This window comes from Thermothielavioides terrestris, chromosome 4, assembly GCF_000226115.1.
Source record: "Thermothielavioides terrestris NRRL 8126 chromosome 4, complete sequence".
NCBI classification, from domain to species: domain Eukaryota; kingdom Fungi; phylum Ascomycota; class Sordariomycetes; order Sordariales; family Chaetomiaceae; genus Thermothielavioides; species Thermothielavioides terrestris.
Genome location: NC_016460.1, coordinates 2,707,254 through 2,732,425, shown reverse-complemented (window position 1 = coordinate 2,732,425; position 25,172 = coordinate 2,707,254). Strand labels below are relative to the sequence as shown.

Here is a 25,172-nt window from a genome sequence, read left to right as displayed (position 1 = left end):
AGTCCTCACAATAGAGACGGCCCCCTTCCCAAGGTTGGCTTCCAAATGCGTCGCCATGAGATCACTGAACCAGCTCCGCGTAGTTCTTCCGTAGGTAGGGTATTATCCGGGCCCGCAACGCCGGATTCGTTCTCCACCGAACCCCCACCGTAACGGGCCGGTCCCGCTGCGGCCTTCTTCCCAGACTCATCGTCCTGCTGTGTTTGGTTGGTCCGGCCGTCCCAGCTCTCACTTCTCCGTACCTACCTTACCTAGTTGCCGCAGCCATTCATTGCCCACCACCAAAAAAACAAAATAAACAATGGGCAAGCCCGCTGTAGACTACTCGCTCTATCTGGTGACGGACTCGACGCGGCCGATCCTCGGCGACCGGTCCCTCGAGAGCGTCGTCGAGCAGGCGCTGCGGGGCGGCGTCACGCTCGTGCAGCTGCGCGAGAAGACGGCCGACACGGCCGAGCTGATCTCGGTCGCGCGGGGGCTGCACGCCATCACCCGGAGATACAACGTGCCGCTGCTCATCAACGACCGCGTCGACGTGGCGCTGGCCGTCGGCTGCGAGGGCGTGCACATCGGCCAGGATGACATGGGTGAGCGCCCCCCCCCCCTTCCCCCTTTGAGTATACTTGGAGCTTTTTCCAGGGGGCTTGCCAATAAGCTAACTAGACTGCCTTGCCCCATGCAGACCTGTCTACGGCGCGGAAGCTCCTCGGTCCGGACGCCATCATTGGGGTGACTGCCAGCACCGTGGACGAGGCGCTCCGGGCTTGTGAGGGCGGGGCCGATTATCTCGGCATTGGCACAGTCTACGCGACGCCGACGTGTGTGAGCCGCTTTTGTTTTTCTGTATGTTCTCAGCCTGCGTCCGAGTCACTGACGCGAGTTTCCAGGAAAACGAACACCAAGAACATCATTGGCACTGCTGGAGTGCGTGACATCCTCGGCAAGATCGCCGAGGCGGGGTACGATACGCGGACCGTCTGCATAGGCGGCATCAACGAGTCGAATGTGCAACGCATCCTCTTCCAGAGCGCCGACCCGAGGAAAGGCCTGGATGGCGTCGCAGTGGTCAGCGCCATCATGGCTGCCTCGGACCCAGAGGCGGCCGCGAGGAAGCTGCTCGAGCTCGTCAAGAGTCCGCCGGCCTTCCAGGCCGACCTCAGGAGCGCGGGGTCAGATATTGCTGACGCGCCATCCCTGGTTGCCCTGGCCCCGTCTGTTGTCCGGAGGGTCCACGAGACGACACCGCTTTCGCACAACATGACCAACCTTGTACGTGCGATCGAGCTATCAATCACATTCGAGCCCAAGGCGGCTTGCCGCTGACTCGCAGCAGGTTGTGCAAAACTTCGCGGCAAACGTCGCCCTGGCTGTGGGCGCATCCCCCATCATGGCCGGGTACGGGGAGGAAGCGCCGGATCTGTGCAAGCTCGGAGGCGCCCTAGTCATCAACATGGGCTCGGTAGACCCGGCCGGGTTGGCCAACTACCTGAAAGCGCTCAGGGCGTACAACCTCGCAGGGCGGCCGGTCGTGTACGATCCAGTCGGGTATGTCTATCCAAGACCTTTAGTTGCACGGCCGACCGACAGAGTCAACTGACGAGACGCAGGGCCGGCGCCACCTCGCTGCGGCGTGAGACGGTCAAGACCATCCTGGCGAGCGGCTATCTCGACGTCATCAAGGGCAACGAGGGCGAGATCAGGACGGTCTTGGGCGACAGCCAGGAGCAGCAGCGCGGCGTGGACAGCTCCAGCACGCTGAACGCGGCGCAAAAGGCCCGGGTGGTGCGGGCGCTCGCGGCGCGGGAGAAGAACGTGGTCGTCATGACGGGCAGGACCGACTTTGTCAGCGACGGCGCGCGGACCTTCGCCGTCGAGAACGGGCACGAGTACCTCGGCCTGGTCACGGGCACCGGCTGCACGCTGGGCACGGCCATCTCGGCCGCCGTCGCGCCGCGCCAGACAGACAGGCTCGCCGCCGTGATCGCGGCGATCCTGCACTTCGAGATCGCTGCCGAGGTCGCCGCCGAGCGGCCCGACGTCAGGGGCCCGGGCACCTTCGTCCCGGCCTTCCTGGACGAGCTGTATCGCATTCGGCAGGCCACTGCGGCCGGCGATCACTCCTGGCTGCAGAGGGCGAAGGTTGCTCGAGTCGAGTAGGTATAGCAGTGAAATTGTACTTGTACGGATTATGAATTACTGAGTGCCTATATCCGTACAATGGGTGGAAAGCCAAGCAAATAGGGATATTCCGTAATTCCCCTGAACTTGAAAACTGCGGGGTAGACTCGGCATATTCCCCGGCTGCATTGACCCCAAGCAGCCCCTAACTCAAAGCCCCCGGCCTCCGATCCGATCCGCTGCCCCGCCCTGACTTGCCCCACGTATACACTACTGTGTTCGCTGTGTAATCGCCGGACTGGATCTCAATCGTTCCAAGAACAATTGAACTCCTCAAAACCAGCTACTCATAGATTTCAGCGAGCGTACGTCGCGGTCCTGCCTCCCTCCCTCCCAAGGAAACCCAAGTTTGCCCACCATGGCCGCTCCCACTCCCGAGCGGAGGTTCAGTCTGTGTGCCCCTGTCCCCCTCGTCCACGCCTTTCGCGTCACTAACACCGCAGCCTCACCTCACAGAGAACCCGGTCGTCTTGTGAGGCTCACCTCTCACCTCGGTCCTCAACTCAGCACCGCAGCTGACCCGACATCGCACAAGCATCTGCGACATCCAAGAGAAGTTCCGCCCGGCCATCTATGAATTCGACAAAGTGTCCGTCTCTCCCCCCTTCTCTCCCCGCGCTCTGTTCACCCCTTTCTCCCTCCCTCCCCAACCCCCCCCCCCCGCCCCTGTTCCCCCATAGCAACCCAGAAACAAAGAAACAAAAAGCCAGTCCGAGACTGAATCCTTACCTTTCTTTGCCTTCTCTGGCCCTCCCGGCTTGCAGGATCCTGACAGCCCGCAAACTCCTGCACGCGGCGACGGCCCTGCGCATCCCCATCTTCGTGACGACGCAGAACCGCGCGCGGCTGGGCGAGACCGTGGCCGAGCTGCAGCCGCTGCTGGCCGCCGCCGGCGCGCTCGTGCAGGCGGATCTCGACAAGACCCGCTTCAGCATGTGGCTGCCTGCCGTGGCCTCGCACCCGGTCTTTTCCTTTTCCTCTTCCTCAGCCACCGCTACCACCTCGCCATCCTCTACCGCCACAGCATCGACATCGCCGGCGGAGGTCGTGATCGCGGGGATCGAGTCGCACATCTGCGTGACGCAGACGGCGCTGGACCTGCTGGCGGCGGGCCACCGGGTGTACGTGCTGGCGGACGGGGTGAGCTCGGCGCACCGGGAGGAGGTGCCGGTGGCGCTGGCGCGGCTGCGGCAGGCGGGCGCGGTGGTGACGACGAGCGAGAGCTGGCTGTACGAGTGCATGGGCGACGCCGGCGTGCCCGAGTTCAAGGCGGTCGTCAAGCTGGTGAAGGAGACCGGGCCGGACACCAAGGCGGCCTTGCAGGCGCTGGTGGGGAGTAAGATCTGAGGAGATTAGCAAGAGAGTAGTTGGAAGGGGAGCATATAAGACACAGTATAAGCGAGCACGTTCGGTACTTTTGCATCGGTACAGCAGGATTGACGCTTTGCTTGAGCAATTCAAGCATGTTTTCTCTTGTTTGATTTGTCTTGTGTTTGTGTTTTTTTCTGATTTATCTAACCTACCGCTGCCGGTTATTTATTCCCGCTTGGCGCTCGATTCATCAACCCGGAGGCACCCCGCTCAGCTCGTACCGAGTTTACAGCAAGAGCGCAAGTAAAAAAAAAACAGAAAAGAAACCCGCGGCTAGTCAGCTGCGGCTGGCGGCGCCTTCGGCTTGTTCGAGGCGATCCAGGAAAATGCAGACGCGCTGCCGAGAGGGTTGTTAGCCGTCCGCGCGGCTGACGACCCTTTCCCCGGCTCCTGGCCGCTTGATATTTGTTTCCCCTCTCCCCAGCTACCCAACGCGGGGCCACTGATGCTGCGCTTCGAACTGCCACCCCAGCCGACCGTCGCCTGACCACCACCCTCTGCCTGCGTCTTGCGTCTCTGTTCCGTGCTGGACCGCGGCGCTGGTGCCTGTTCATACGCCGCTCCCGTCCTGGTCGACGACGTGCTGGCCTTGTTCGGCCTCAGCACCTTCATGTTGCGAGGCCGCGCGGCCGGTTGATAGCCGCTCAATGGCGTGCTGCTCTCACCGGCCCCCGCCGCCGTCTGCCGCCACGGCGTTCGGAGGGCTGCGCCCGCCTCCCTGCGGTGCGTTTCCGTTCCGCCAGATGTCCCCTTTCCCGAAGCTTGCGGTGCAGGGCGCTCAGCTGCCTGCTTCACGCCTTCCTCCCCGCTTTCGGACGCAGTACTAGTGGTTGCGTTTGTTTCTGCCTTGACCGGCCGAACTGCGGGCGCGGTGGGCGACCTCACACCCTCGGAGCCGCTCTCCACGGACTTGGGCCCAGAGACATCATGCTCCTTGGTGTCACGATCGGATCCCTTTCCAGATTTCTCGCTGGCAACGAATTCCGGAGCTGCGGCATTCAGTTTGGGCTTGCTCGGCACCACGTTGGCCGTGGTGAGGTGCTTGAACACCGCGTCGTCCTCGGGCCGCACGAACGGGATCGAAAGCTTGTCGCGATCGCTCCCGTACAGCGTCATGAGGTTCCGAGAAAGCAGGATATCGGCTCCGTGCATTCGTAGCGTGTGGCTGCCGATAAAGATGCGGATGGCTTTCTTCGACTCGGGCGTCTCCTGCTGAGAGTCCATAGCCGTCACTTCGAAGGACGCCGTTATACTGGGCAGGTGCGGCGCGGGGCTCGCAGACCGCGAGTTGGACTGTGTGACGCGTGCCTCGGCCAAGAACACGGGAAGAGTGATCCGGTGAACCCCGTCCACGTCGCGGTGGATGTTGTTCGCCAAGCCGAGATCTCGCAGGAGCGAGTAGTCAACAGTCGACTTCTGAGACCCAGTGCACACCACGGCATATAGCAGCCCGTCGGAGGTGAAGTTGGTGGTCAGCCAGCAGCGGATGATGGACGGAGGCGAGCCTAGGATGTACAGGACGGGAGGCGGCTCCATGTCAAGCAGCGAGTCGTCCTCGTGGTCGCCCATTGCGAAAGTCGAGTCGAGTCCGAGGCTGCTCGTGCGTCCTGACACTCCCGAGTGCATCGAATGAACCGAGTGCCCTGCCGAGCTGTGTCTGCCGTCCGACTTGTGGGAGTAGGATCGCTCCATCATCTGATGGCCACCCATGCCGCTCCCCGGCCGTATAGGGCCGAAGTCGCCCGAGTGGCGGCCGCCATGACTGCCCAAGTTGGCTCCCTGCAAGGCACTCTCATCGAACCGGACGCTGTTTGCCCGCGAGGCGGCCCCCCTCCGGATCGGCTCATCCTCCGTGTCGAGTTGCAGAGACCCCAGTAGGTTGTTGCCCTCCTCTTCAAGATCGCTAATCAGCTCGGTCGACGGTATATGCACCGGTCCTATAACACAATTAGCCAAGGGCGGCAAGGAGAAGAGCGACGCAGGTGCGGGGGGCCGTACTGACCGTGTTGTGGAGTGCCTCCGAGCACGCTCGGGAAGGGGGAGTTCCAAACGGACTTCAAGGCGGCATCATCAGCTTGTCTCTTTTCCAGCGACCGTAGCCGTTCTCCATGCAGCTGCTGGATATGCTGAACGCGCTTCAACTCCATCTGAACATCGTGTAACTCTTCGCGGGTGACAACGAAGACCGGATCCATGCCAGAAAACAGAAGAAAAACCAGAAGGAATCCGATCGAAACAAGACGGCCGGGGGCCGGGCGGAGGCGCGAGAGAGTGTGCGGACGTATGCGGAACGGAATATTGACTGGCTTGATCAAAACGGGATGATGAGGGCCCCGCGGAGACAGGCAGGTCGACTGGAATCGAAGTCAACAAGCCGGAGGCGGCCGCGCGCGCGTTCTTTCTCCGACCTCGATCCTTGACAAGTTCTATCAATTCTCGAGGTCCGCCGCCCCCCACATCGCCCGCAGAGACCGCCAGGTCTTCAGCGATGTCCCGCACGCGCCCAAACCAATAATCCGTTCCGTTCGGCGGTGAGTGCAGAGTTGCGACGTCGATAATGGAGCGGCGGAACGAAAACTGCAAAAGGTCGTCGAGGCGGTTGCCCGGTTGCTCGCTGACGAGATCGAGTACGAGCTTCTTGTGTGTGTGGGAACTGGCACCGCTTGTGATGTTCGCCTCACTACTGGTCGTCGTCAAAGCGGTCGGGAAGCCGAGGAAACGATATGTTGCTGGCACGATGCGACGGGTGTGCGGGCACAATCGGAGGGGGGTGACCTTGGAAACCTAAGACGGCTGCAGGACGCAAGGACCGGCAACCCAGCGGTCTAAGGGAACGCAAGACGGAACACGCACGAGCGCGTCAGTCGAGGGAGAAGTTACGCCAGTACCGTGTGCGAGGACAAGTACAAGTGCCTCTCGGCTCTCGAGCTTCGAGGGATGCGCCGGGTCCAAGCTGGAAAAGTAGCCAGGAACGTTCTCGATTGAAGATCGCAGAACCAAGTAGCAGTGCGGCGGCAAGGCCAGCAGCAGTCAAAGCCGATAGCTAAGCGCAGGCAGGGCAGACAAACGCGCGGTGGTGGTTGTGGGATTGCGGTGCAAAAGGTCGCCAAAAAAACGCGACGGCAAACTGACGCGGGATCGCGGGCGGGATGGTTGAAAGTGGGCTGACGTCGTGCCGTGGGTGAAGAAGAAACGCGGAGGTGAAGATCCCTTGTTTCGCGGGTTTCTATTTTTTGCCCTCGATGTTGAGATAGCTGGCACGGACTGTTCGTGGTTGAAGGGGCTGGTCTCAACAGTTGTCTGCTGCAAGTGGTTCCTGGTCTGAGAACTGGGAGGCGCGGTGTGTACGGAATACCTCTGGCTCTTGTTGTTGATGTTCACAGGCTGCTGGCTGCTGCGCTGACCTAAGCCGGCATGCAGAGGATTCAGGGAAGTTGCGCCTACAGTGCGAATAACTAGCAGCGTCACACGGGTTCCTATGTCGGCAGGGACTTCCCGACAGAGTCATTCCGCACACTTCCCTGTCCGTCATCTTCAATCTCCACCGCCGAAGTGCCTCACCGTCCGTTTCATACCCTACTGTGTACCACGGTAGATATATGCCAGCTGGACTCGAGAACGGCCTGTATGTCGAGTCTATCGTGTAATTGTAGTCTCAAAGCCTTCACGATAGCTTGACAGGTTATGCTTGAGGCTCGTCGCAGGCATGAGTTACATTTAACTGCCCCTCTGGGAGAGCTGCGCCAATGCGTTGTCGGGTGTCCCAACATGTAGTAGACACTGGACTCACCTTCACAGCCGCAGGGCTTGCTGTGTTCACAGAGATTTCCCCTTGAGGTGACTGTCCTCTTCCAGCCATGATGCCTCGCGCCAGTCGGGCAGCACATATCCGACTCTGTCCTCGTCGGGCGTTCCGGCCCACTCGGTCTCAACGTGCGGGCGCACAAGTTCGTAGAATATGCGGTACGACTCGGCGCTCAGGTGGAGGCCATCCGGGAGCAGATGCTCGAGGTAACCGCGCACGCCGCCTTCCGGGTCGCCGAGCGCTGGCCCCGCCGGGTTGAAACCCGGTGTCTTCTCGATGGCCCTGTCCATCAGCGCCTTTTGCAGGTCCAGCAGCGTGACGCCCGGGGTCTCGGCAGCCACCTGCCGCGCGGCCTCGGAGTAGCTCGCGCTGACTTTGGTTCGCCTGAGCGCGGCGGGGTGCCCATTGGCTTTGTCGATCTCCGTGACTCGGATCTCATCCAGCGGCGGCGGGGTCACGACAAAGATCTTGGGCTTGTGCGCCGTGATGTTGGGGTGGGTAATGATGCGCTTCAGGTTGGCTTTGTACTTGTCGAGGGGCACGTGTTGGAAGTTTGTAGGTATTTGGACAGCGGCATCATTGGCGCCGAAGAGGACGAACTGCTGAGGTCAACTCCCCATCCAGGCGGCATCCCGTCGGCAAGAACGAGCTTACCAGGTACTTGAGATGCGGCACCCCGGGTCCTGGCGGTGTAAAGAGCTGCGGCAAGACGCTCAGGGCATTGGATGTGTTGTACCCAGAAAGCCCACGGTTGACGACATCGAGCCGGCGGAGGACCTCTGGGCGCAACTTAGTCAGCTCCCGAGGCTCGCCTGGTTGTGGAGTACGTGGGCGGCAACCGACGTGATTGCAGAGCAGTCTGGAACGAAAAGCCGTCTGATATACTGGCAGCGGCCTGGAAAAGCGAATCCCCAAATAAGACGAGCTGAGGATACGAGGTCTGCCGCGACATTGAGAATAGTCCAGGTGACTCTTGTCAGCACACCTTTTCCCTCGGATACAAAAGAGCAAACAAAGACACAACGACACTGAGGCCGAGGAAGACTGATAGACTTACCGCCATGGCTGATTTGTTGTGGATGGCGGATGGCAAGCCAAGAAGCCCTAGTGTCGCATCAATGCTGGACCGGGAATGAAGTACCTGACGGCGGCCAGTAGAGACCTGGGGAAGACGGCACAGAACGAATGCGCGTGGCTCGCAGGCTGGGCGCTCCTTCTCTTCAAATACGTCTCACCGATCTCCGAAAAGGCCCATTTCCCCGGCCCGTCTCACGATAACCACCTTAGGTAAGGTAGCTCACTCGCCCGGGCGACCCATGGAATCCATGGAATCCAAGAAAGGCGCCCCACCGGTCCGGGAAGCCCCGCAACCGGGTCTCTGCAGACCTCACGTTGGTTCTGGAGCTGGGCAATGGCTGCGGCAGAAGTTGTGATACGGATAACCGGCCTTGGGACGGGAACGTGGGCGACACGAGGACCATGTGCTGATTCGCGGGCTGATGTACCCTGACCCCCGCAGACCGCCGCGAGCTGCGAGCTGTTGACACAAACTTTGCAACTGTCGCTCTCAGCGCGGCGCCACCATCCCACATTTCCGTTAGAGCGACGCGGACAGGGCAAAAGCGCCGATTGGAAGCCAATGATATGGAATTGTGAGCGCTGCCATTTGGCCTGGCCCGCAGGAAAGGCATTACCTTGCTGGGCATGCCGCTGATCCAGCTGCTTCTCCTCCTCCTTACACAGCGGTGTGCTGTCTTGGGCACAGACCCGAGGACATGATTGACGGATCTCTTTGCACCGAACCCCGTAGGTTGGTTCGCTGTTGTGGAGCGCCCCTCAAATGGAAGGGATCGACTCCATTCCCGAAAGCAGCAAGCCGGGATGAATCTCTGTGGTGGAGCAGCATCCGATGGTACCTGCATCACTGTGCATTATAGGCATGAGAACAAGAGGCAAGTTGACCCAAAGCTGCCTTTGCAGCTGGCAGAGCCATGTTGTTTGCTGCGAGTGCTTCGAGTCCAACGGACTCGGAGGAGGAATGATCAGCAAGGTGCGGGGCGAAAGTGGGGTGCTGCTGCCCTGCGAATCTGCTGTGCAGCTCGGAGATAACGCTGCCAACGGAGGGGTTATCGATAACGCAGCACTGAAGTACAGCGCGGTGTACTGTGTAAGTTGCCCGCCGCCCAATGCGGCACCACCGCTAACGCCACACAAGCACCGTCACACATGCCCCTATCCGAAGACTCGTTACTCTGTCCTAGACAGCATCCTATGATCTATTATCTCTATAGAGGCGGTCTCACCTCTTTGCCATGTCACAGATAGCCTGTTGCACCTGCGCAACCCTGCTCGCTGCGGCATCCCGCACGGGGTCGCCGTCGGAGAAACCCCTACCCGACAGGACTAGGCAACTCAACTGCTGCGGCCGTATCATATGCGGTGGATGTCTGCTAGTAGGCCTCCATATCTGGTTCCCCGGCTCCCTCCGGACTTCGGTTGGGTTAATCATAACCTCATCCAATCCGTGCAGAGAAACCCTCGCTTCCTCGGCTACTGCCCCTACTGCCAGACTTCGGGACCGGCCGAACTGCCGACGGCCCAGCGTGTACGACATAGGCCGCGAGAGGAAAGTAGGCCAGACAACGACCCGCCGCCGCCGCCATACTCGGCCATCGCTCCATCCGCCGACCGCTCGACTCCTCCTCCTCCTCCACCACCTTATACACCCTCCTCCCCATTGCCCTCTTCCCTCTCACCCGCCCCACCACCACAGCCCGAAGAAAAAGAAGACCTAACACTCAGCGCGAGCTCCTCGCCTCCGGGCTACACGATCCACCACCTGCGGCACCCGCCCCACCCGACGCCGGACACGATCCAATCCCTCTCCCTGCGCTACGGCATCCCCGCCGCCGTGCTCCGCCGCCACAACAACCTGCCCCCTGACGCGGACTACCTCCTCTTCGCGCGGCACACCCTCCGCATCCCGACCGCCTATATCACCAACAACAACACCGCTGGCCACCCCCGCCAGCCGTCCGACAGCAGCAGCAGCAGCAGCAATAGCGACAGCGACAGCACCAGCCCCAGCCTGTCGCCGCACCCGGTAGAAGACGCGGCGGAGCGGGCGCGCAAGACGGCGATCCGGCGGTGGATGGTGGCGTGCAAGGAGGCCGACTACGACGTGGCGGTGGTGTACCTGGGGGAGAGCGGGTGGGCGCTGGGGGAGGCGGTGCAGCGGTACTGGGACGACGTCGCGTGGGAGCGGGAGCACCCCCTGATCCCGAGGTCGAAATACTCCGGAGGAGGAGGACGGGTGGGAGAGAAGAAGGGCTTGGAGAGAAGGCAGAAGGGCAGGGAAGCAAGGAAGGGCGGGGCGGGGGGAGGGGCGCTGTTGGGTTGGTGGAAAAGCTGACGACAGAGAAAGAGAGCGGGGATAACGAGCTTCACGAAGGCACAAAAGAGGGTTGTGTGTGTGTGTGTGTGTGTGTGTGTGCGCCCGGGTGTTCACAATCCGGATCCCTCTGCAGCATCAGTTAGGTTCACTCGTAACCGTTGGAGATAAAGCATTCACTCAGCGTGACAATAATAAACGCCGTTTCCACCCCCGAGCGCCAACCCGCGTACACATGTCTAACACAAAAAATCCCGTAACGCAATCAAGCAAGCCCACAAAATTCAACGTCGCGACCTCAGAACGCAGACCTGGTTCGGATATCCTGAGACATAGTCAGTCAGCTACCGCGGCACACCCAGCAACAAAATGTCACGGAGAGAAATGTGGAAGACATACCGAAATCTTCCGCTCGACCTCGCGCACCGAGCGGTCCAGCTCCCCGGCAATCATCTGCTTCTTGTCGTTCGGTAGCAGGCTGAACCGCTCGCACAGGTCGCCATCGATGACCCCCTTGACAGGGACATAATAGCCACGATAGATCAGGTGGTCGCGGCCGGCCAGCGGGGGGTCCTCGCTCCGCATGTGGCTCTCCAGATTCTGGAAGAAATCCACGTCCTCGCGGCTGACGAACGGGATCAGCACGCCCACCGTGCCCTGGATCCCGCTCCACACGAGCACGTCCTGCCCGCCCACCACGAGGTTGGTCTTGGTGATGCTCGTGGGCAGGTCCTGCGGGTAAAAATGGGCCATCAGGTTCAGCCGATTGGGCGCGCCGTGGAGGTAGCTGCGGGCGTGGAGAAGCTGGACCTCGGAGCCCGGCTCGTCGCTTTCCTGGCTGGCCCGTTCTGGGGCCCTCACGATCCACAGGTTGCCAAACCGGTCACCGCCGGCGACGGATTCGTAGTCAACCATGGTGATGCAGGTGGTCCACCGGTTGATCGTGTCGTCAACAAAGGGGATGAGCTTGTTGCTCTCAGGCTTGTAGACGACGTAGGTGACGCCCTGCTGGACATCGCCCACAACGATGCGGTTGCCCTGGGTCTGCAGCGACACGATCAGTTGCTGCGCCACTTCCCCCTGGGCCTTTCGGAGCAGCTGCCTGAGACCGAGGTCGTAGACCCGGAGAGTCTTGCCAATGCCGGCAAGGAGGCGACCTTGAAACGGGATGAGAGCCATGGGAGGCTCCTCAACCCTTGTCTTGTGGATGAACTCGAGACTTCTGCCATCCTCGTGAAAGCGATAAACATGGATGTACCCCTCGGTGAATTGGCGCGGATTCAGCACCATATCCTTCCCGGTGCCAACGATGAGGAAGCTCTCCCCCTCCTGGCTAGCGAACGGAACGACAGCCGCGCTCACAGCGGCCTCGTTCCCCTCCAGGTCGACTCTCTGAAGCACCCGGGGCTCCTCGCTGACAGGGTCCACAACGCTGATGCAGGAGGCCCATCGGCCTTTGGCCCGGGGATAACCAAAATCTTCTGGCGGCAGGACCGTCGCGTCTCCGTTCACGGCACCGGATTGGGCCAGGAGCTGGGCCCGGAGTTCCGGTGGCAGGGTGTTGTTGTCGGCCTCGATGGTGTAGAAGTACGGCTGTTCAGGATGCTTGACCAGTCGCTTTGGGGTATATGTGAGCGGGATGGACTTCTGGATCATTGTCTCACCGAGCTTCTCAATCGTGAAGATCCTGCGAGCCATGTCAGCAACGGCACACCCCGAAAGGCATCGTCGAGATAAGATGGTGGCCCCGGAGACGCTGCTTCAGAAGGAACAATTGATACGACCTCAGTCGTATTCAAGCCTCACCGCACACGGCATAGGAATCCCTTTTATCATCATGCAGTGGAAAGGGGAAGACAGAAAAGGACGAAGACTGACCTGAGGAAGTTGGCATGGATACCGACCATGCCTTCAAGGCATTGCTCGCTGCTGAAGTTCCAGCCGTATTCGAGCTCGGCATAGCTTAACGGTGTCATGACGAAGTTCTTGGAGAGGGGATCCATGTAGCCGAGCCAAGGCCTCGAGCTAAGGGCCAGGACGCACGGCTGGTTCTGCACCGACACCTGGAAGAGCTTGGTGGGCTTGGGGCCGAGAAACTTGGAACGCGTGTCGGTCAACTCGCCCGTGACCTCGTCCAAGACGGTCCTCAGATAGACACCAGAATGCAGGCCAATGTGCAGGTATAGCGTGTTGCCGCCAGTTGAGTCCTCCATCGACATGATGGAAAGGGACGACGGGGCCGAAGTCAGTGCTTGGATGGACTTCATCTCCAGCGTCGACTCTGGATCAAGGCCGAGAATGCGAACCGTGCAGTCATCGCACCCGACAGCCAGGAATGAGCTCCGCGTGAGCCCTTCGGGTACCTTGCCCAGGCTCAGTGACGTGACCGTCCCCGACATTTCTTTCTTCTCGTCGTACTCGGCAAGGGAGCCATCGGCATCCATCTCGAAGTAGACGATCTCACCGGAGCTCAAAGCAATGACGACCTGGCTCTCGTTCGTCGCGGCAGCGACAATCGAGCGGTGCTGAGGGGCTGGCCACTCGTTGACACGGCCCTGGACGATATGCCGGATACCCTTGGGGTGTACTTGGATCAAGCCTTCTTCGCCCAGCTGCTGCACGGCCAGGGTCGGCACGCTCGTCAGGAAGCCGCTCTCGGTTACCTCCTCTACTGTCTCTCCAATGCTGAGCACGAGGGTCGCGTTGGTGAAGGACAACACAATGTACCCGTCGTATTCATCGTACTTGGTGAGCTTGGTCGTCCAGACCGCCGAGGGCGTGCCCGGGAGCTCGGATGCAACAATTTCGGACACCTCAAGGCCATGCTTGAGCATGCGGAAGGTGCTCCTCGCCCTGTTCCCGCAGACGGCGTAGATCTGCGGCGCGTCCTCGCCCGTCAGGTTCGCAACCTTGCAGTCGACCAGGGGGTTCATGGAGTTGAGGCTCTCGACAAGCGCGAGATTTTCGAGCGGCCGAGGATGGAAGTAGACCGGGTTATAGGAAGCCCGAGGGTCCGTGGGGAAGTCGTCGCTAGTGAACTCTGGTTCCTCGTCGTCATCTCCGAGCTTCTCGAATTGGTAGAAGTGGTGGTTGCCGAACTCGCTCGCGGCGAAGAGGAAGCCGCTTTTCAGGATACACAGGCTGTGGGCGATGGGGATCGTGTCGAAGTATTTGATCTTGAGCCGGCGCACCTCGCCAGTTGGGTTACCCTCGCTGTCTTCCACCATGTCGATCGTGACTTTGAACAGATCGCCGTCGTCGGTCTGGAGGAGGAAAAAGAAGGCGCCCGCGCTGCCCTTCAGCTTGTGCATCACGCCGGACACGATGGTGCGCTTCCTCTGCGGGTCCTCAGTCGCACCGCGCCGCCTGGGAATGGGAACGCGGAAGGCCTCCTGGTTCGAATGGCGGTAGGTGACGTTCTCCTCGCCGCAGACCAGGACACCGCTGGGCCCGTCGTTGCCACCGGGTACCTGGAAGAGAAGCGAAGAGGTCGGGTCAACGGTATCGGACCACTTGCGCACGACGTGGTTCAGGCCGAGGTCGAGCTCGTAGTAAACGAGCTGCGCCTCGGCCTCCCTGCCAGCCTCACCCGTGGGGTCCTGGTCCGCTTCGGAGTAGTCGATCTCGAGGGCGGCGAAGACGGGATTGGCATAGCCGACGTCGAGGGCCACGAGCGACAGCACCAGAACCCCAGGTTTGTGAGCCTCGAGCGGCGACGAGATGGTCAGCTCGGCCTGGGCGTTCCGGTTCAGAACATAGACCAGCTTGTTCTTCTCGATGGACGCGATCAGGCATGCCCTCCCTTTGGGGTCGGCAGCCAGGTACTGGCCGGGAATGACGCGGCGCACACCCGATTTGCCGAAGGTCTCCAGGTGGATGCGCGAGAATCGGTTCTCCTTGGGCAGGTACTCGACGATGGCAATGCGGCCCGAGTCTGTGGCGAGGATGATGTAGTCTAGGTGCAGAACGCGTTTTAGCACAGTCCGGCACACAGAGAGAGACGCGGCAGGCGATCCGCAGGCCGCGACGCGAACCTAAACGGAGCTCATCCGGCCACAGCTGCGGAGCGGATCCAGAATCACTAATTGTCCGAGAAACGGCGGGGTGGCGACGATGCTACTCACCTTTGTGGCTACCGGCGAGGCGGAAGGAGGCAAGTGACCGGATGATGCCGAAGATGTCGTGCGACATCAGGGTGTTGACCTTGCCCTGGCGGGGGTCGGGCTGGAGCAGCGTCAGACGCGAGCCCGAAGCCGTGATGATCTGTTGCTCCTTGGTCCCCGAGAACTGGCCCAGCAGCGCCTGCGTGATGGTCGTCGGCGGCTGGATCGTCAGGGAATACAGGAACATGTTCGACGTCGTCGCCATGCTTCCGGGGGATGCGCCGAAGCCGGCGCGGCTATGCTGTGGAAAGGAAGCGTTGCAGCCGGCCGAGATAGAGAGGCAATGTTTTGCAAGGCACGTCGAGTTCCAGCTTGCCAGAGCAAGTCGCGAAAAAAAATAGTTAACTGTGTAACCGAGCACCAAACAAAGCCACTCCAGCTGTTGGAGCCACATCCCGCTTCAGCTTTCTGTGGGCTGGTGCCAGGTGGGGGACGGGCGGGGCATCTGATGTGGCTGAATGGACCGGCCTGATTGGGCGAGCAACAGAGCTCGGTATCCCGATGCGCCTGTAATCGGTAATCCGTAACTATTTCGAACACCGGCAAGGTTCGGAAGCACGAACAACGCGTGTCGAGGAGCCACGACGACAGCGGGCGTGCCAAGTGCAATGGCGCTCCCTGCCGAGCTTGCAGCGCGCTCAGCGCTATCGAGAGTGTGCACGCGATGCTCCATTTCGCTCAGGAGACAGGGCCGAACCCCAACAGCCAATGGCTTTCTCCAGGCTGCCTGGCAGCAGCAGAGGCCGCTGACTGCGAAGAGCTCCCAGGCAAGACATGCCGTGAATTTTAGCTCCTCCCCCGCGGCTCGAGATGTCGTTTCGAAGCGCTTCTCGTCCGGTTCTGCGCAGGCCGGCCTCAGCTCGTCCAGCGGCGGGTCGAAGCGCGTTCTGGCGCCCGACGATCTCTTCCACTCCTTCACCAACTCTCCAATTCCCGAGATCCGGCGGCGTGCGGCCTTCATCCGGCAGCACGCGAGCTGTCCTCACCATGACCACCAGCCCGGCGGCACCATGGCGCCGGCGCATGTCGACTTCGAGTGTCCGGACTGCGGCCTCCCGGTATACTGCAGCAAGGAACACTGGGCCGATGACTACGAGGCGCATCTGCAAATCTGCGACACGCTGCGCCAGATCAACGAGGATGACCACGACCTCCGGTCCGGCCGCTTCTTCCCCGAGTTCGAGTATGCCGGGCCGCAGATGGAGGAGGCACTGATCAACATGACCAACTGGGACACCTTCCTGTACACGCGGAACTTCAACGCCATCAACGACGACCGCAGCATGAGACAAGTCACGCGGTTGCTGACGTATCCCGTCACGATCGGCAGCATCATCCATGAACTCAGCCCTTACAACATCAAGGCCGGCGGCAGGCTTACGGTGGAGGGCCTCAAGAGCTTCAGCGGTAAGTTTCGGGCCTGAGCTGGATGCAGGATGGCCTTGTCTGACCAGGATCACAAGCGCTTCGTTATACGCTGCATCCGCCAAAGTCGGGCGGCGGGATGGACGTGAGGGGCTTGCGGTTCGAGGCGCCGCCGGTGCGCATCTTCGTTCTTGGTGCGCGGGCCGAGTCGTCGCTACCACGAGATGCCTGGGTCCAGCTGGCTCATCTCTTCCCCCGGGCGAGGATCCACCTGATCTTGATTGGGCCGGAGAGCATGCTCAACAGAGACGACGAGTTCCCGCTTCCGCCACGGACGGCGTCGAACCCCTTTGGTGCCATCGTTGAGGACAGAGTGTGGCCGACGATGAAGATCAGCACGATCGTGGACTACTACCACACGATCCACAAGACCGGCTACTTCTACCCGTACGACCCCTACTTCGACTGCTTCGTCTTGTTTCATCCGGGTCTGGGCCACCCGGCCAGCTCGCACGAGTGGGAAGAGACGCTGCCCATGCTCCTGGAAACCAAGGCGCCCATCATCGTGACGGGCTACACGCAGGCTGATATGGAGCGCGACATCGACTGGGTCAACAAGACAGCCGCTGGGGAATTCGACGTGCTGCTGGAACCCGGCGAGAACCGGTTCCGCAGTCTGCGCTGGGACCTGAACGACTTGGATCCCCAGGACATCAGCGCCGGCAACTGGGGGGTGTGGGCGTTCAGAGGCAAGAGGTAAGTGCCGCAGCCAAGCTGTCTCTTGATTGCCACATTTTTACAGCGCTGACCTTGGTTCTTCCGCAGGTACGAGGCAACCCGCAAGTCTGAGGAGTAAGGGGCGACATTGTCTGCTGGGCGCAGTGCCAGAGCTGCTTCCTCCTGTATCCGAGTATCCCTGTACAACATCCGTAGGCCAGGCCGACCTCGACTCGGCCACTGTATCATGGAAGTTAGCATGCATTGTATGTACGGATTCATATACAGATCCCTGTCTACGACGAGCAAATATTTGCACACCTGCAGCAGGACACTTCATCCCACGGATGCCCCCGGCCCTGCGCGCGATGATCAATGATCAGACAGGGTGGGCGATGCGACAGTCACTCATTCTCAACCGCGCCCGAAAGCAAGTCGATGGGTCTCAGCCATCCCTTGATACCACACAAAACATTGCAATCAGCAGCTGTCTGGCCTCTGCTCTAGGTAGTGTCGGTATTCATCGAGACTTGATGGGTTGCCGATGTGCGAGCTCACCGCCTGCCATTTTCAAACATTGACGTGGGTTATGCTGATGGGTCCGATAAGCGAGCGGGGCTCACCGCCTTTCCTTCCTCTGCATTCATGCATTTGACTGCTGTGTGACTGCCTGCCGCACCTGCCTGGCTGGTGCTGTGTTCCTGTAGAAGCGAATGCCTACTACAGTGGACTCCGAAATGCTCCTCGCGAGGGAAAATCCAGAACAAAGCGACAGCAGCATGGCGACGGCGCAGGGTACCCAGCTCTGAGCTTTCGAAGCCCCCAGAAGACCCCCCGACACCCCCGCCATGGCGACGCAGCCCCCGCCTGCGCGTCTCCCGACTCCTCGACCGCGGCCCTCGGGCACTTCGGGCGTCCAATCCGAGTCAGTAGCGGCATCCAAATCATCGCGAAGTCCTGCCGGCCCCGCGTCGTCGGACAGCAGCATGTCCTCCCGGCAGGCTGAGGCAGCAGTCCCTCGTCGGGCTACGACGACGACGACAACGACGCGCACGGCGTCTGCCGACCCCCTCTCGGACAGAGCGACCGCCTTCCTGGTCCGCCGCATCCTCTGCCCGCAGCAGGCCGACAAGGGCAGGAACTCGCCCACGTCCATCGAGGACGACCTGCCGCCCCTTACCAGCCGCAACGACGTGGATCTGCAGCTCTACGCCCTGCTCGCCATCGTCCTGCGCGAGTACGTGCAGAGCTGGTACGCCAAGATCACCCCGGACGAGACCTTCGTCGCCGAGATTGTCCAGATCGTTGCCCATATCACCCGCGCCCTCGAGCAGCGGCTGAGGAAAGTGGACCTGGAGAGCTTGTTATTCGACGAGCTCCCCGACCTTCTCGACAGGCACATCACCGGTCCGCCCGCCCTCCCCGAGCCCCCGAACGCGCAACCCTGTCCCGTGTTGCTGCTGACCTGACCCGTCTCGGAACGCCAGCTTATCGAGTGGCTCACGATCCCGTCGCCCAGCCGCCAGTCAGGACGGACCCGCGCGAGATCTATCACTCGCTCTGCCCTCTCCCCGCCCTCTCCCCAGTCCCCCGGCCAGAGGACCCCGAAAGCGTCGCCGCGCAGGCCGAGAATGAAGCAGCCTATCGCCAGCTGCTTGTCTCCGCCTTCCTGGCCGTGCTGCTCCCCACCGAAGACCTTGAGAATGGCTGTTTAACCGCCCTGGTTGGCCAGATATTTTCCGAGCTAATTCTCGGCAACGCGGTGGCCAACCGACTCTCGGAGCCCTGGATGGTCTGGGAGCTGCTCATCATCGCGTCCAGGGCGGCGCAGCGACGGAAATCCGCCGAGAGCGAGGACCGTTTTGGGCGGTCGAGCAAGGCGTCTTCCCACAGCCCAAGGAGCTTTCCGTTCCAAGCCTTCTTCTGGACCGTCCTGCAGTGGTGCTTCCTCGCCGTCTCGTTCATCAAAACGGCCGTCGCCATCCTGAGGACGTCGAGCTCTCTGCCTCGGCGAGGCTCTCAGGGCGCGAGTTTCCGCAAGAGCGCAGGCCAACACGAGTCCAGTGACAAGTCCATCTGGCTTTCAAGCACCTCAGAAGCGGGTCCACAGTCATCCAAGCTGCCAGTGCTGGCCTTCCGGTGCTGGTCGGCACTATCGAATCTTACCGAGATGGAAGAACGGATGCCCTGGCTCTGCGGCGCATTGGCATTATTGCAGTGGATTGCGGTCATGGGGCCAGGACGAATCGCCGGCGTGGACGGCATACTGGACAGGTAGGACGCCCCTTTGTTTTCTTCGCTTTTCCCACTGTCAGCACCCCTCCCGCGCCCTTCCTTTGCATCTTGTTCCGTCACACTGCATGGCATGCCAGTCACTGGGCCTGGCGGCGGAACTTCACGGCTACGAATCACTGTGTCTTTCGCGACTCTGTCCGAGTCGCAAGTGCGACTCCGCAGTTAGCGCACGAAACCCGCGATCTTTTGGGTGTGCGGCTCGCAGTCAGATGTCTGGAAGTCCTCCTCCGCGCGCCAACTGCGGGTCACTGGATGTAGTGCGTCCACCAATGTCCGGCTGCGCGCAAGGTCTCGGGGTAAAATGGATGCGGTGCAACCCATCTCCCACATGTCATGCGGCCGAATCGGCGACCCGCAGACGACGGCTCGCTGCCGCTTTTCTTGTCATGGCCGACTTGCATGCGAGTCTCGGCCAATCGCGAACCCCTACCGATGCCGCCGTCTTTGATTGCACGAGAAGTTCCGTGGGGCTTGCCAAACGATCCATCGACGAGCCTTATTTACGCGCCGAGCTGGAGGTGTTTAACAGGGATCAAACACCCCCCCTGTCCCGTCTTGAACTCGATTCTTCCCCGCCGAGGGCCCGGTGATGACAAGACCAACATCTGGACATCAAAGTTATGCTTCGTTCGACAGACCCATCGTCGTCCTCGCTTGGCCTTGTCTTCGCGACCTTACCCATGTTGTCGAAGATTGCTCGTACGAGAATAGGTCACACCAGGGAATACCATTCCGGCAGGGGCAGCCACTCAGCACCGATATGCGAGAGTCATGCAAGTGCCCGTTCCCCGGTCGAAGCCATTCCCATCCTTGCCCGATGGACGATCTCCCTCCACCGCAGGGCAGCTGAGCGCCCATCGTGACATCGGTGCATGGGTGCGGGGCTAAGAGTTGTGGCCTCTTGCTGCCGTGAGTGCTCGCAGTCCTCGACAGTCATCTCGACATGACGTGAGAGAGAAGAGAGAAGGAAACAGGGGTCTCAGGCCCGAGTTGGGCGGCCCATTCTCCCCCTGTTGTCGCGTCACCGAGTTCCCTTGTCCCCCGCATTCCAGCCAGGGAGCTCTGTGTGGCTCAGACCAGACCGAGCTTCCCGGCAAGCAAGCCGCTCAAGCTGGAAAACTGTTGATTGAAGCCGCCAATTTGTGCGGCCACTTCCGCACTTCTCGCTCGATAATCGTCCCCTTGTCTCGGTCTTCTCCTTTTTGGTCCATTCTCATCCACCAGGTCCAAACCTTGTCCCTGGCCAGTCACCACCCTCATGATTCGCACTGGGGTGCGGACGTGCAAGACACACACAGACAACCCCCCGCGCATGAATAACCTCAAACCGGCGCCCCCAAACCCCCTCCTTGCTCTGACCAGACAAACACGCCGCGTTCCGTTCTGCTCACATAAGCATAGGGCCCTTTCTTACAGCATCCACCGGCATGTCTTGGATCCGGCCAATCTGCCCCCACTGCTACGTAGCGTGCGGGGCGCCTTGTTCCCCAACAACATGCCCGCCGGCAAGCCGGCGCTGGTCGCGCCCGCTTCCGGCGCGGAGCTTCGCGCCCTCAAGCGTAGGTGCGCTAGCGCCCTTTGGGGGCTTCTCCCGAAAGGAATAGGAAGGCTGTATTTTGGCGGTGGCCTGCTGCTGCCGCTCCGAGCTAATCCCGTTTCGACGGGGACGAAGGAAAAACCGGAAGGATCTGCAGAGCTGAAGACAGCTAGTAGCAAGCGCAAGCATGACAGGGACGGGGACAGGGACAAGGTCGCATCGACATCGAGGCTCTCGACAACAAGAACAACGACGGCGTCGACAACGATGACAAGGGCGACCGAAACGGGAAAGCCGGCGCGGATCGAAACGGCGACGACGCCACAGCCTCCTCCTCCCTCTAGTGCGCAGATGCGGCAAGCACCACGACAAGAAGGGCCAAGAGCGGGTGCAGGATCATCCTCCTCCTCCTCCACCTCACCGTCCCACCAGTCCCGGCGGTCCGCTCCCGCTCCGACGCCGAAGACCGGCGGTCAGGGCCTTGTCGCTCTCACCGATACTAGCGCTGGCGCTGCTGACGCCGATCACCCGCCACCGCTCCCGCCGTCGTCTGCATCGCTGTCTCGTCCCACTAACACTGCTGCTGCTGCTGCTGCTTCTGGCCTTGACGCTAGCGCCGCCGCCAGCGAGGAAGATGTGAGCGCTTCTTGCGCTGGTGGCGCCGGGGCGGCGACGCGGCTGGCGCCGGGCGAGGGCGCTCAGAAGGGACGTCGCGATCACCATCGCGATCGCGATGCTGGTGGGGATCCATCTACTTCTCCTTCTTCTTCTCCTTCTTCTGCTTCTGATGATGATGGCGAAGATAATAAGGGTAAGCACCCCCCTGACGAGGACGACGAGGAGATCCTCCAAGAGATTGAGCGGCGCATCCTGGACGTCTTCTCGGACGCGTACTGCAACAAACACCTTGTGTATGGCATGCTGGAGCTGGTGCTCGTGCGGTTGCTGCCGGAGTTAACGGAGAAGGGGGTGCTGCAGCTCTGGGAGGAGAGGATCCCCGGAGTGTCGGAGGCGTGAGTAAGTTTGATACATAGTGTAGTTACCATCAGTTCTCGTCCGTAATAACACACACACACATGTTGCGGTGAGAGGTGAGAGGGGAGGAGTGGTGGGTGTGCAGGAAGCATTACTCCGTGCTGAGACCTCGTGTTCACTCTCGAGATGACCCGACTCAGATGAGGGACCTTTGTCTTGAAATGCAGAGGGCCGCCGAGACTTGTGATTTGCTGGAGTACCGCCTTCGGACTAACTAGGGAACTTGAGAGAGAGGTCATGCAGTCGTGTTCCCTTTGGGGTAAGGGCCGTGGAAAAAAAGATCGTCAGAAAAAGCTTCCCCGTCCCACGAGATGACAACAGAGATGACAGTCATCTTTCGGTGAGGCGCTTTCTCTCCCTCTCCCGCCCAAGCAAGCAAATACACTCCCCGGCCTCGTCCCGGTCAAAAAAATGGAGAAGACTCCGAAATTCCGGCAAGGAGGACCACGTGTTGCCTTGCCATCCCACCCTGTCCAAAATCAATCTTCCTTTCCATTCCCCGCTTCCGATTTCCTTCCACCCCCACATCCAACACTGTCAGGAAACCAAGACGCCTCGGCAGTACTCCAGCAGCCCGTACCTCACATCGACCCTCGCAGGTCTTTGTCCTTGTTCTTGTCCGCAGTACCCCCTCCCCTTCCCCCTCCACCCACCCGGTACCCATGCGCCCATCCCGTCGCCATATGGTCCCTCGCTATTTCGATCGGGTAAACCAATTGGTTGGTACGCTGAATCGACGGTGGTCGAGCATCCCGTGAGACCCATTATCTCATCCCAAGTACCCTAAAACCACGTGAAACATGGAAGACGATGCAGACGATGTGAGCAATGTAGTGTACAGGAAATGGGGAAAGTGCCGAAATACAAACAGACAGACCCTGATACCTGGTGCTGAAAACTAGCGGTGGTAAGGTCAGTTTGAACTCGGAAATGGAACGTGTAAATTGGATGGAAATCATGGAGCTCAAAGTCCTGAAACACACCGACGGAAATGCTGAACAGAGAGAGATAAGAAAGGCGAGGCGGTTCCCCAGACAAGATTCGCGTGAGCGTGATATCTTCGAGTCCGGAGAGGTATGGATATAGGTCGAGAACGCCAAAACTTGGGGTATATGGATGTCCGAATCGCGTAAATGGGTATATCTCGCGTCGTTTATGAGTTATGTATATCTGCTCGTTGTCTTTTTCAGGCGCTCATGGTTGATTCCACCTTCAACGTGGTTGGAGGCGCGCTTGGCATCTCGCTGTCGCCTTCGGGGATCCGTGAGAGAAGGCCTATACCATGGGCTGCAGCCTTGGCAAGCTGGCTCTGGTGAATGCGCAGCTTCTCAGTCAGCCGCACGACGGTCAAGTATTCGTTATGATCCACAAATCCGCTAGCGTTCGTGATGAACGACAGCAATGTGTCGGCAGCCTTGCGCGCGTCCTCTTGCGTCGGGGAGCCCGGAGACGATCCAACGGCACTAGACGTAACGGGCGTGGTCGTTGAGCGGCCGGCAATGCTGCTGTTGCTGCTGCTGTGACGGAGCTGGGGAGGCGAAACCGCCTGTTCAAAGCCGAAGGCTGGCCCGGCGTGCTCGCTGCTCGTCGTCTCCAGAGCCGATGACGGGGCAGTGGATGGCACCATATACTTGGGCGTCGCAGGCTCGGCGGATTGGGATTGGTTCAAATACTCGAGGTCCAGCGTCGGAAAAGTCTGGCTCCGAGGACGTTGGAAACCGGCGCCGTGGGGTGAGAGTTGCCTGCTCTGGTCTCCAGCAAGGAATGTGCCAACGTTAGGGTCCGGAGAGAAGTTGAACGAAGCAGTGGGGCTGATTGCGCTTCCGGGAAACGAAGGGGCCGCGGCATCGGTGAAGGCACTGGATAGAGATGTCGTGCTCTGGGAGTTGGAATGCTTATAGACGCCGTCGGCAGTGAAGTCCATGAAGCTGTTCATGCTCTCCTTCTCCTCGTCGCTCTTGTTCGCTGACAGCGGGGACGGTGAGAGATGGCCTGTCGGAGAAGCGGGAGAAATGGCGCTTGACGGCTGAGAGGGTGCCAGGGACGGTGAATCGGAGTCACGAATACTGTCTGGGATGTTGGTCTCGGACGCGCGACGAAGCAACCTGCCCCCGCCCGTGCCGATGCCGTGTTTCAACATGAACTTGTCGAGCCACGCAGTGTCCAAGAGGGAGTCACCGGTGCCAAGGGACGTGAAGAGACGCGCCTTCTCCATGAGAAGCTCCCGCGTCATCACGGCACCCGTCCTTTGGCCTTTGCGAATGAAATTTACCAGTGCTTTTTCGATGTCGGCCTGCTTCCCCTTGCCGGAACGCTTGACCGGAGAACTGCTCCGCTCCTCCGAGTTCAGATATTTGTCTTTATTCCGCAAGACTTTAGACACGGTGCTGGCAACCCTGTTAGATAGCACGCTGGAGACGAGGAAGCAAAAGTGGTAAGCATACCTCCTCTCGACGCCGAATCGGGCGCCAATGTCCGTCTGCTTCGCGGTGGGGTGATCCTCGGCATACTGGCACATTGCGCGGCGATCATCGTCCGTCAGCGTCTTCCTGGGCTGCGACGCGGAGGCAGAGGGCAGCTTTGTCGTCTTGAGCGGGGTTGTGGTGGGCGCGACGGGCGCGATTGGGGCTATGGGGATGGGCGGAGCCGAGTGCGCCGGGCCGTAAGTGTTCGGGTTTGTCAACATACTCGGCCACGCCGCACCCCGCATCATCAGCACCGGGAGTGGTGAATGAGTCGCCTGGGGCTGATGCAACGGTTGAGGAGGAGGCGGCGGCGGCGGCATCCTGTTGAGCGATTCTGAGGGCAGCCCATGGTTTATGGGAGGTATGAAGCCGAAGTTGCCTCCGTAGTCGGGCATTGTGGTCTGGTGCTGAAACGAGTTCATATCGACCCAATTCTCAGTGCCGAACGTGTTGTCGGGCGCGATGGGGCTCTCTTGGTCCATGCCCGTCGCGGCCGTGATCTGGTTGTGCATGTTGACGGGGGGTAGGCGTTGGCTGGCTCAGACGGAACCTGGCGGCAGGGCGAGTAGATGGGGGACAGGCCGAGCGTCGTGCTCTCGTAGCGGGATTGGTGCCGTGAAGAGCCACCCTGTGTGTGAGGGGGCCACCCAGAGTCGAGCAGCGGTGGGGATTAGCCCGACCGGAAGGGATAGACAAGACAGACTCAGGAGGCAGCATGCATGATACCGCGGGCGCCGAACACCAATTGGCCCCTTGGATCGGACATGCAGCGGTCTAGCCGTCGAGGATCTTGGGGACGGCCGGGAGCGGAGCAGCACGATATGTATGCCCTAGGGGAGAGGGTTGCGGC

The 25,172-nt window shown here is 60.6% G+C and overlaps 11 protein-coding genes across 11 annotated transcripts; 7 read left to right on the top strand and 4 right to left on the bottom strand.

The window, feature by feature from the left end:
- The first annotated feature begins 1 nt into the window (after position 1).
- THITE_2119543 (uncharacterized protein) lies at positions 2–2,175 on the top strand. Its single transcript, XM_003655590.1, has 5 exons — positions 2–587; positions 683–818; positions 888–1,269; positions 1,334–1,545; positions 1,608–2,175. The coding sequence occupies exons 1-5, from the start codon at positions 302–304 to the stop codon at positions 2,155–2,157; spliced, it is 1,566 nt and encodes a 521-aa protein (XP_003655638.1). The 5' UTR covers positions 2–301; the 3' UTR covers positions 2,158–2,175.
- A 127-nt stretch (positions 2,176–2,302) lies between these two features.
- On the top strand, positions 2,303–3,674 carry THITE_2119541 (uncharacterized protein). The gene is made up of 4 exons (XM_003655589.1): positions 2,303–2,567; positions 2,635–2,650; positions 2,714–2,767; positions 2,943–3,674. Exons 1-4 carry the CDS (start codon positions 2,537–2,539, stop codon positions 3,523–3,525), a joined length of 684 nt encoding a protein of 227 aa, XP_003655637.1. The 5' UTR covers positions 2,303–2,536; the 3' UTR covers positions 3,526–3,674.
- On the bottom strand, positions 3,671–5,925 carry THITE_2119539 (uncharacterized protein). Its single transcript, XM_003655588.1, has 2 exons — positions 5,552–5,925; positions 3,671–5,486 (listed from the first exon to the last, which is right to left on the bottom strand). The coding sequence occupies exons 1-2, from the start codon at positions 5,742–5,744 to the stop codon at positions 3,823–3,825; spliced, it is 1,857 nt and encodes a 618-aa protein (XP_003655636.1). The 5' UTR covers positions 5,745–5,925; the 3' UTR covers positions 3,671–3,822.
- On the top strand, positions 5,926–6,588 carry THITE_2119538 (uncharacterized protein). Its single transcript, XM_003655587.1, has one exon. It carries the CDS (start codon positions 6,107–6,109, stop codon positions 6,335–6,337), a length of 231 nt encoding a protein of 76 aa, XP_003655635.1. The 5' UTR covers positions 5,926–6,106; the 3' UTR covers positions 6,338–6,588.
- Positions 6,589–7,223: 635 nt separating this feature from the next.
- Positions 7,224–8,404, bottom strand: THITE_2119536 (uncharacterized protein). The gene is made up of 3 exons (XM_003655586.1): positions 8,198–8,404; positions 8,009–8,133; positions 7,224–7,953 (listed from the first exon to the last, which is right to left on the bottom strand). The coding sequence occupies exons 1-3, from the start codon at positions 8,304–8,306 to the stop codon at positions 7,366–7,368; spliced, it is 822 nt and encodes a 273-aa protein (XP_003655634.1). The 5' UTR covers positions 8,307–8,404; the 3' UTR covers positions 7,224–7,365.
- A 1,139-nt stretch (positions 8,405–9,543) lies between these two features.
- Positions 9,544–10,941, top strand: THITE_2119533 (uncharacterized protein). Its single transcript, XM_003655585.1, has one exon. The coding sequence runs from the start codon at positions 9,798–9,800 to the stop codon at positions 10,764–10,766; it is 969 nt and encodes a 322-aa protein (XP_003655633.1). The 5' UTR covers positions 9,544–9,797; the 3' UTR covers positions 10,767–10,941.
- THITE_2119532 (uncharacterized protein) lies at positions 10,905–15,237 on the bottom strand. The gene is made up of 4 exons (XM_003655584.1): positions 14,870–15,237; positions 12,624–14,700; positions 11,145–12,432; positions 10,905–11,070 (listed from the first exon to the last, which is right to left on the bottom strand). Exons 1-4 carry the CDS (start codon positions 15,111–15,113, stop codon positions 11,044–11,046), a joined length of 3,636 nt encoding a protein of 1,211 aa, XP_003655632.1. The 5' UTR covers positions 15,114–15,237; the 3' UTR covers positions 10,905–11,043.
- A 178-nt stretch (positions 15,238–15,415) lies between these two features.
- Positions 15,416–17,233, top strand: THITE_2119527 (uncharacterized protein). The gene is made up of 3 exons (XM_003655583.1): positions 15,416–16,315; positions 16,372–17,029; positions 17,099–17,233. Exons 1-3 carry the CDS (start codon positions 15,517–15,519, stop codon positions 17,127–17,129), a joined length of 1,488 nt encoding a protein of 495 aa, XP_003655631.1. The 5' UTR covers positions 15,416–15,516; the 3' UTR covers positions 17,130–17,233.
- A 322-nt stretch (positions 17,234–17,555) lies between these two features.
- THITE_2119523 (uncharacterized protein) lies at positions 17,556–19,530 on the top strand. The gene is made up of 2 exons (XM_003655582.1): positions 17,556–18,397; positions 18,478–19,530. The coding sequence occupies exons 1-2, from the start codon at positions 17,839–17,841 to the stop codon at positions 19,266–19,268; spliced, it is 1,350 nt and encodes a 449-aa protein (XP_003655630.1). The 5' UTR covers positions 17,556–17,838; the 3' UTR covers positions 19,269–19,530.
- A 740-nt stretch (positions 19,531–20,270) lies between these two features.
- On the top strand, positions 20,271–22,054 carry THITE_2119521 (uncharacterized protein). Its single transcript, XM_003655581.1, has one exon. It carries the CDS (start codon positions 20,781–20,783, stop codon positions 21,837–21,839), a length of 1,059 nt encoding a protein of 352 aa, XP_003655629.1. The 5' UTR covers positions 20,271–20,780; the 3' UTR covers positions 21,840–22,054.
- A 728-nt stretch (positions 22,055–22,782) lies between these two features.
- THITE_2119520 (uncharacterized protein) lies at positions 22,783–24,937 on the bottom strand. The gene is made up of 2 exons (XM_003655580.1): positions 24,302–24,937; positions 22,783–24,244 (listed from the first exon to the last, which is right to left on the bottom strand). Exons 1-2 carry the CDS (start codon positions 24,832–24,834, stop codon positions 23,044–23,046), a joined length of 1,734 nt encoding a protein of 577 aa, XP_003655628.1. The 5' UTR covers positions 24,835–24,937; the 3' UTR covers positions 22,783–23,043.
- Positions 24,938–25,172: the final 235 nt, after the last annotated feature.

Excerpts from the sequence above, each read along its gene's own strand:
- THITE_2119523 (XM_003655582.1), top strand. The coding sequence starts at position 17,839 with ATGGCGACGCAGCCCCCGCCTGCGCGTCTCCCGACTCCTCGACCGCGG. Across the intron at positions 18,398-18,477 it reads TCTCGACAGGCACATCACCG|CTTATCGAGTGGCTCACGAT; the intron begins GTCCGCCCGCCC and ends TCGGAACGCCAG.
- THITE_2119539 (XM_003655588.1), bottom strand. The coding sequence starts at position 5,744 with ATGGATCCGGTCTTCGTTGTCACCCGCGAAGAGTTACACGATGTTCAG. Across the intron at positions 5,487-5,551 it reads CGGAGGCACTCCACAACACG|GACCGGTGCATATACCGTCG; the intron begins GTCAGTACGGCC and ends ATTGTGTTATAG.
- THITE_2119538 (XM_003655587.1), top strand. The coding sequence starts at position 6,107 with ATGGAGCGGCGGAACGAAAACTGCAAAAGGTCGTCGAGGCGGTTGCCC.
- THITE_2119520 (XM_003655580.1), bottom strand. The coding sequence starts at position 24,834 with ATGCACAACCAGATCACGGCCGCGACGGGCATGGACCAAGAGAGCCCC. Across the intron at positions 24,245-24,301 it reads CGATTCGGCGTCGAGAGGAG|CACCGTGTCTAAAGTCTTGC; the intron begins GTATGCTTACCA and ends CAGGGTTGCCAG.
- THITE_2119527 (XM_003655583.1), top strand. The coding sequence starts at position 15,517 with ATGGCGCTCCCTGCCGAGCTTGCAGCGCGCTCAGCGCTATCGAGAGTG. Across the intron at positions 16,316-16,371 it reads GGGCCTCAAGAGCTTCAGCG|CGCTTCGTTATACGCTGCAT; the intron begins GTAAGTTTCGGG and ends CAGGATCACAAG. Across the intron at positions 17,030-17,098 it reads TGGGCGTTCAGAGGCAAGAG|GTACGAGGCAACCCGCAAGT; the intron begins GTAAGTGCCGCA and ends GTTCTTCCGCAG.
- THITE_2119532 (XM_003655584.1), bottom strand. The coding sequence starts at position 15,113 with ATGGCGACGACGTCGAACATGTTCCTGTATTCCCTGACGATCCAGCCG. Across the intron at positions 14,701-14,869 it reads CCTCGCCGGTAGCCACAAAG|ACTACATCATCCTCGCCACA; the intron begins GTGAGTAGCATC and ends TTCTGCACCTAG. Across the intron at positions 12,433-12,623 it reads ATCCATGCCAACTTCCTCAG|GATCTTCACGATTGAGAAGC; the intron begins GTCAGTCTTCGT and ends CATGGCTCGCAG.
- THITE_2119533 (XM_003655585.1), top strand. The coding sequence starts at position 9,798 with ATGTCTGCTAGTAGGCCTCCATATCTGGTTCCCCGGCTCCCTCCGGAC.
- THITE_2119543 (XM_003655590.1), top strand. The coding sequence starts at position 302 with ATGGGCAAGCCCGCTGTAGACTACTCGCTCTATCTGGTGACGGACTCG. Across the intron at positions 588-682 it reads CATCGGCCAGGATGACATGG|ACCTGTCTACGGCGCGGAAG; the intron begins GTGAGCGCCCCC and ends TGCCCCATGCAG. Across the intron at positions 1,546-1,607 it reads GTCGTGTACGATCCAGTCGG|GGCCGGCGCCACCTCGCTGC; the intron begins GTATGTCTATCC and ends GACGAGACGCAG.
- THITE_2119536 (XM_003655586.1), bottom strand. The coding sequence starts at position 8,306 with ATGTCGCGGCAGACCTCGTATCCTCAGCTCGTCTTATTTGGGGATTCG. Across the intron at positions 8,134-8,197 it reads CCAGACTGCTCTGCAATCAC|AGGTCCTCCGCCGGCTCGAT; the intron begins GTCGGTTGCCGC and ends AGTTGCGCCCAG. Across the intron at positions 7,954-8,008 it reads TGCCGCATCTCAAGTACCTG|TTCGTCCTCTTCGGCGCCAA; the intron begins GTAAGCTCGTTC and ends TGACCTCAGCAG.
- THITE_2119541 (XM_003655589.1), top strand. The coding sequence starts at position 2,537 with ATGGCCGCTCCCACTCCCGAGCGGAGGTTCA. Across the intron at positions 2,768-2,942 it reads ATCTATGAATTCGACAAAGT|GATCCTGACAGCCCGCAAAC; the intron begins GTCCGTCTCTCC and ends CCCGGCTTGCAG.
- THITE_2119521 (XM_003655581.1), top strand. The coding sequence starts at position 20,781 with ATGCCCGCCGGCAAGCCGGCGCTGGTCGCGCCCGCTTCCGGCGCGGAG.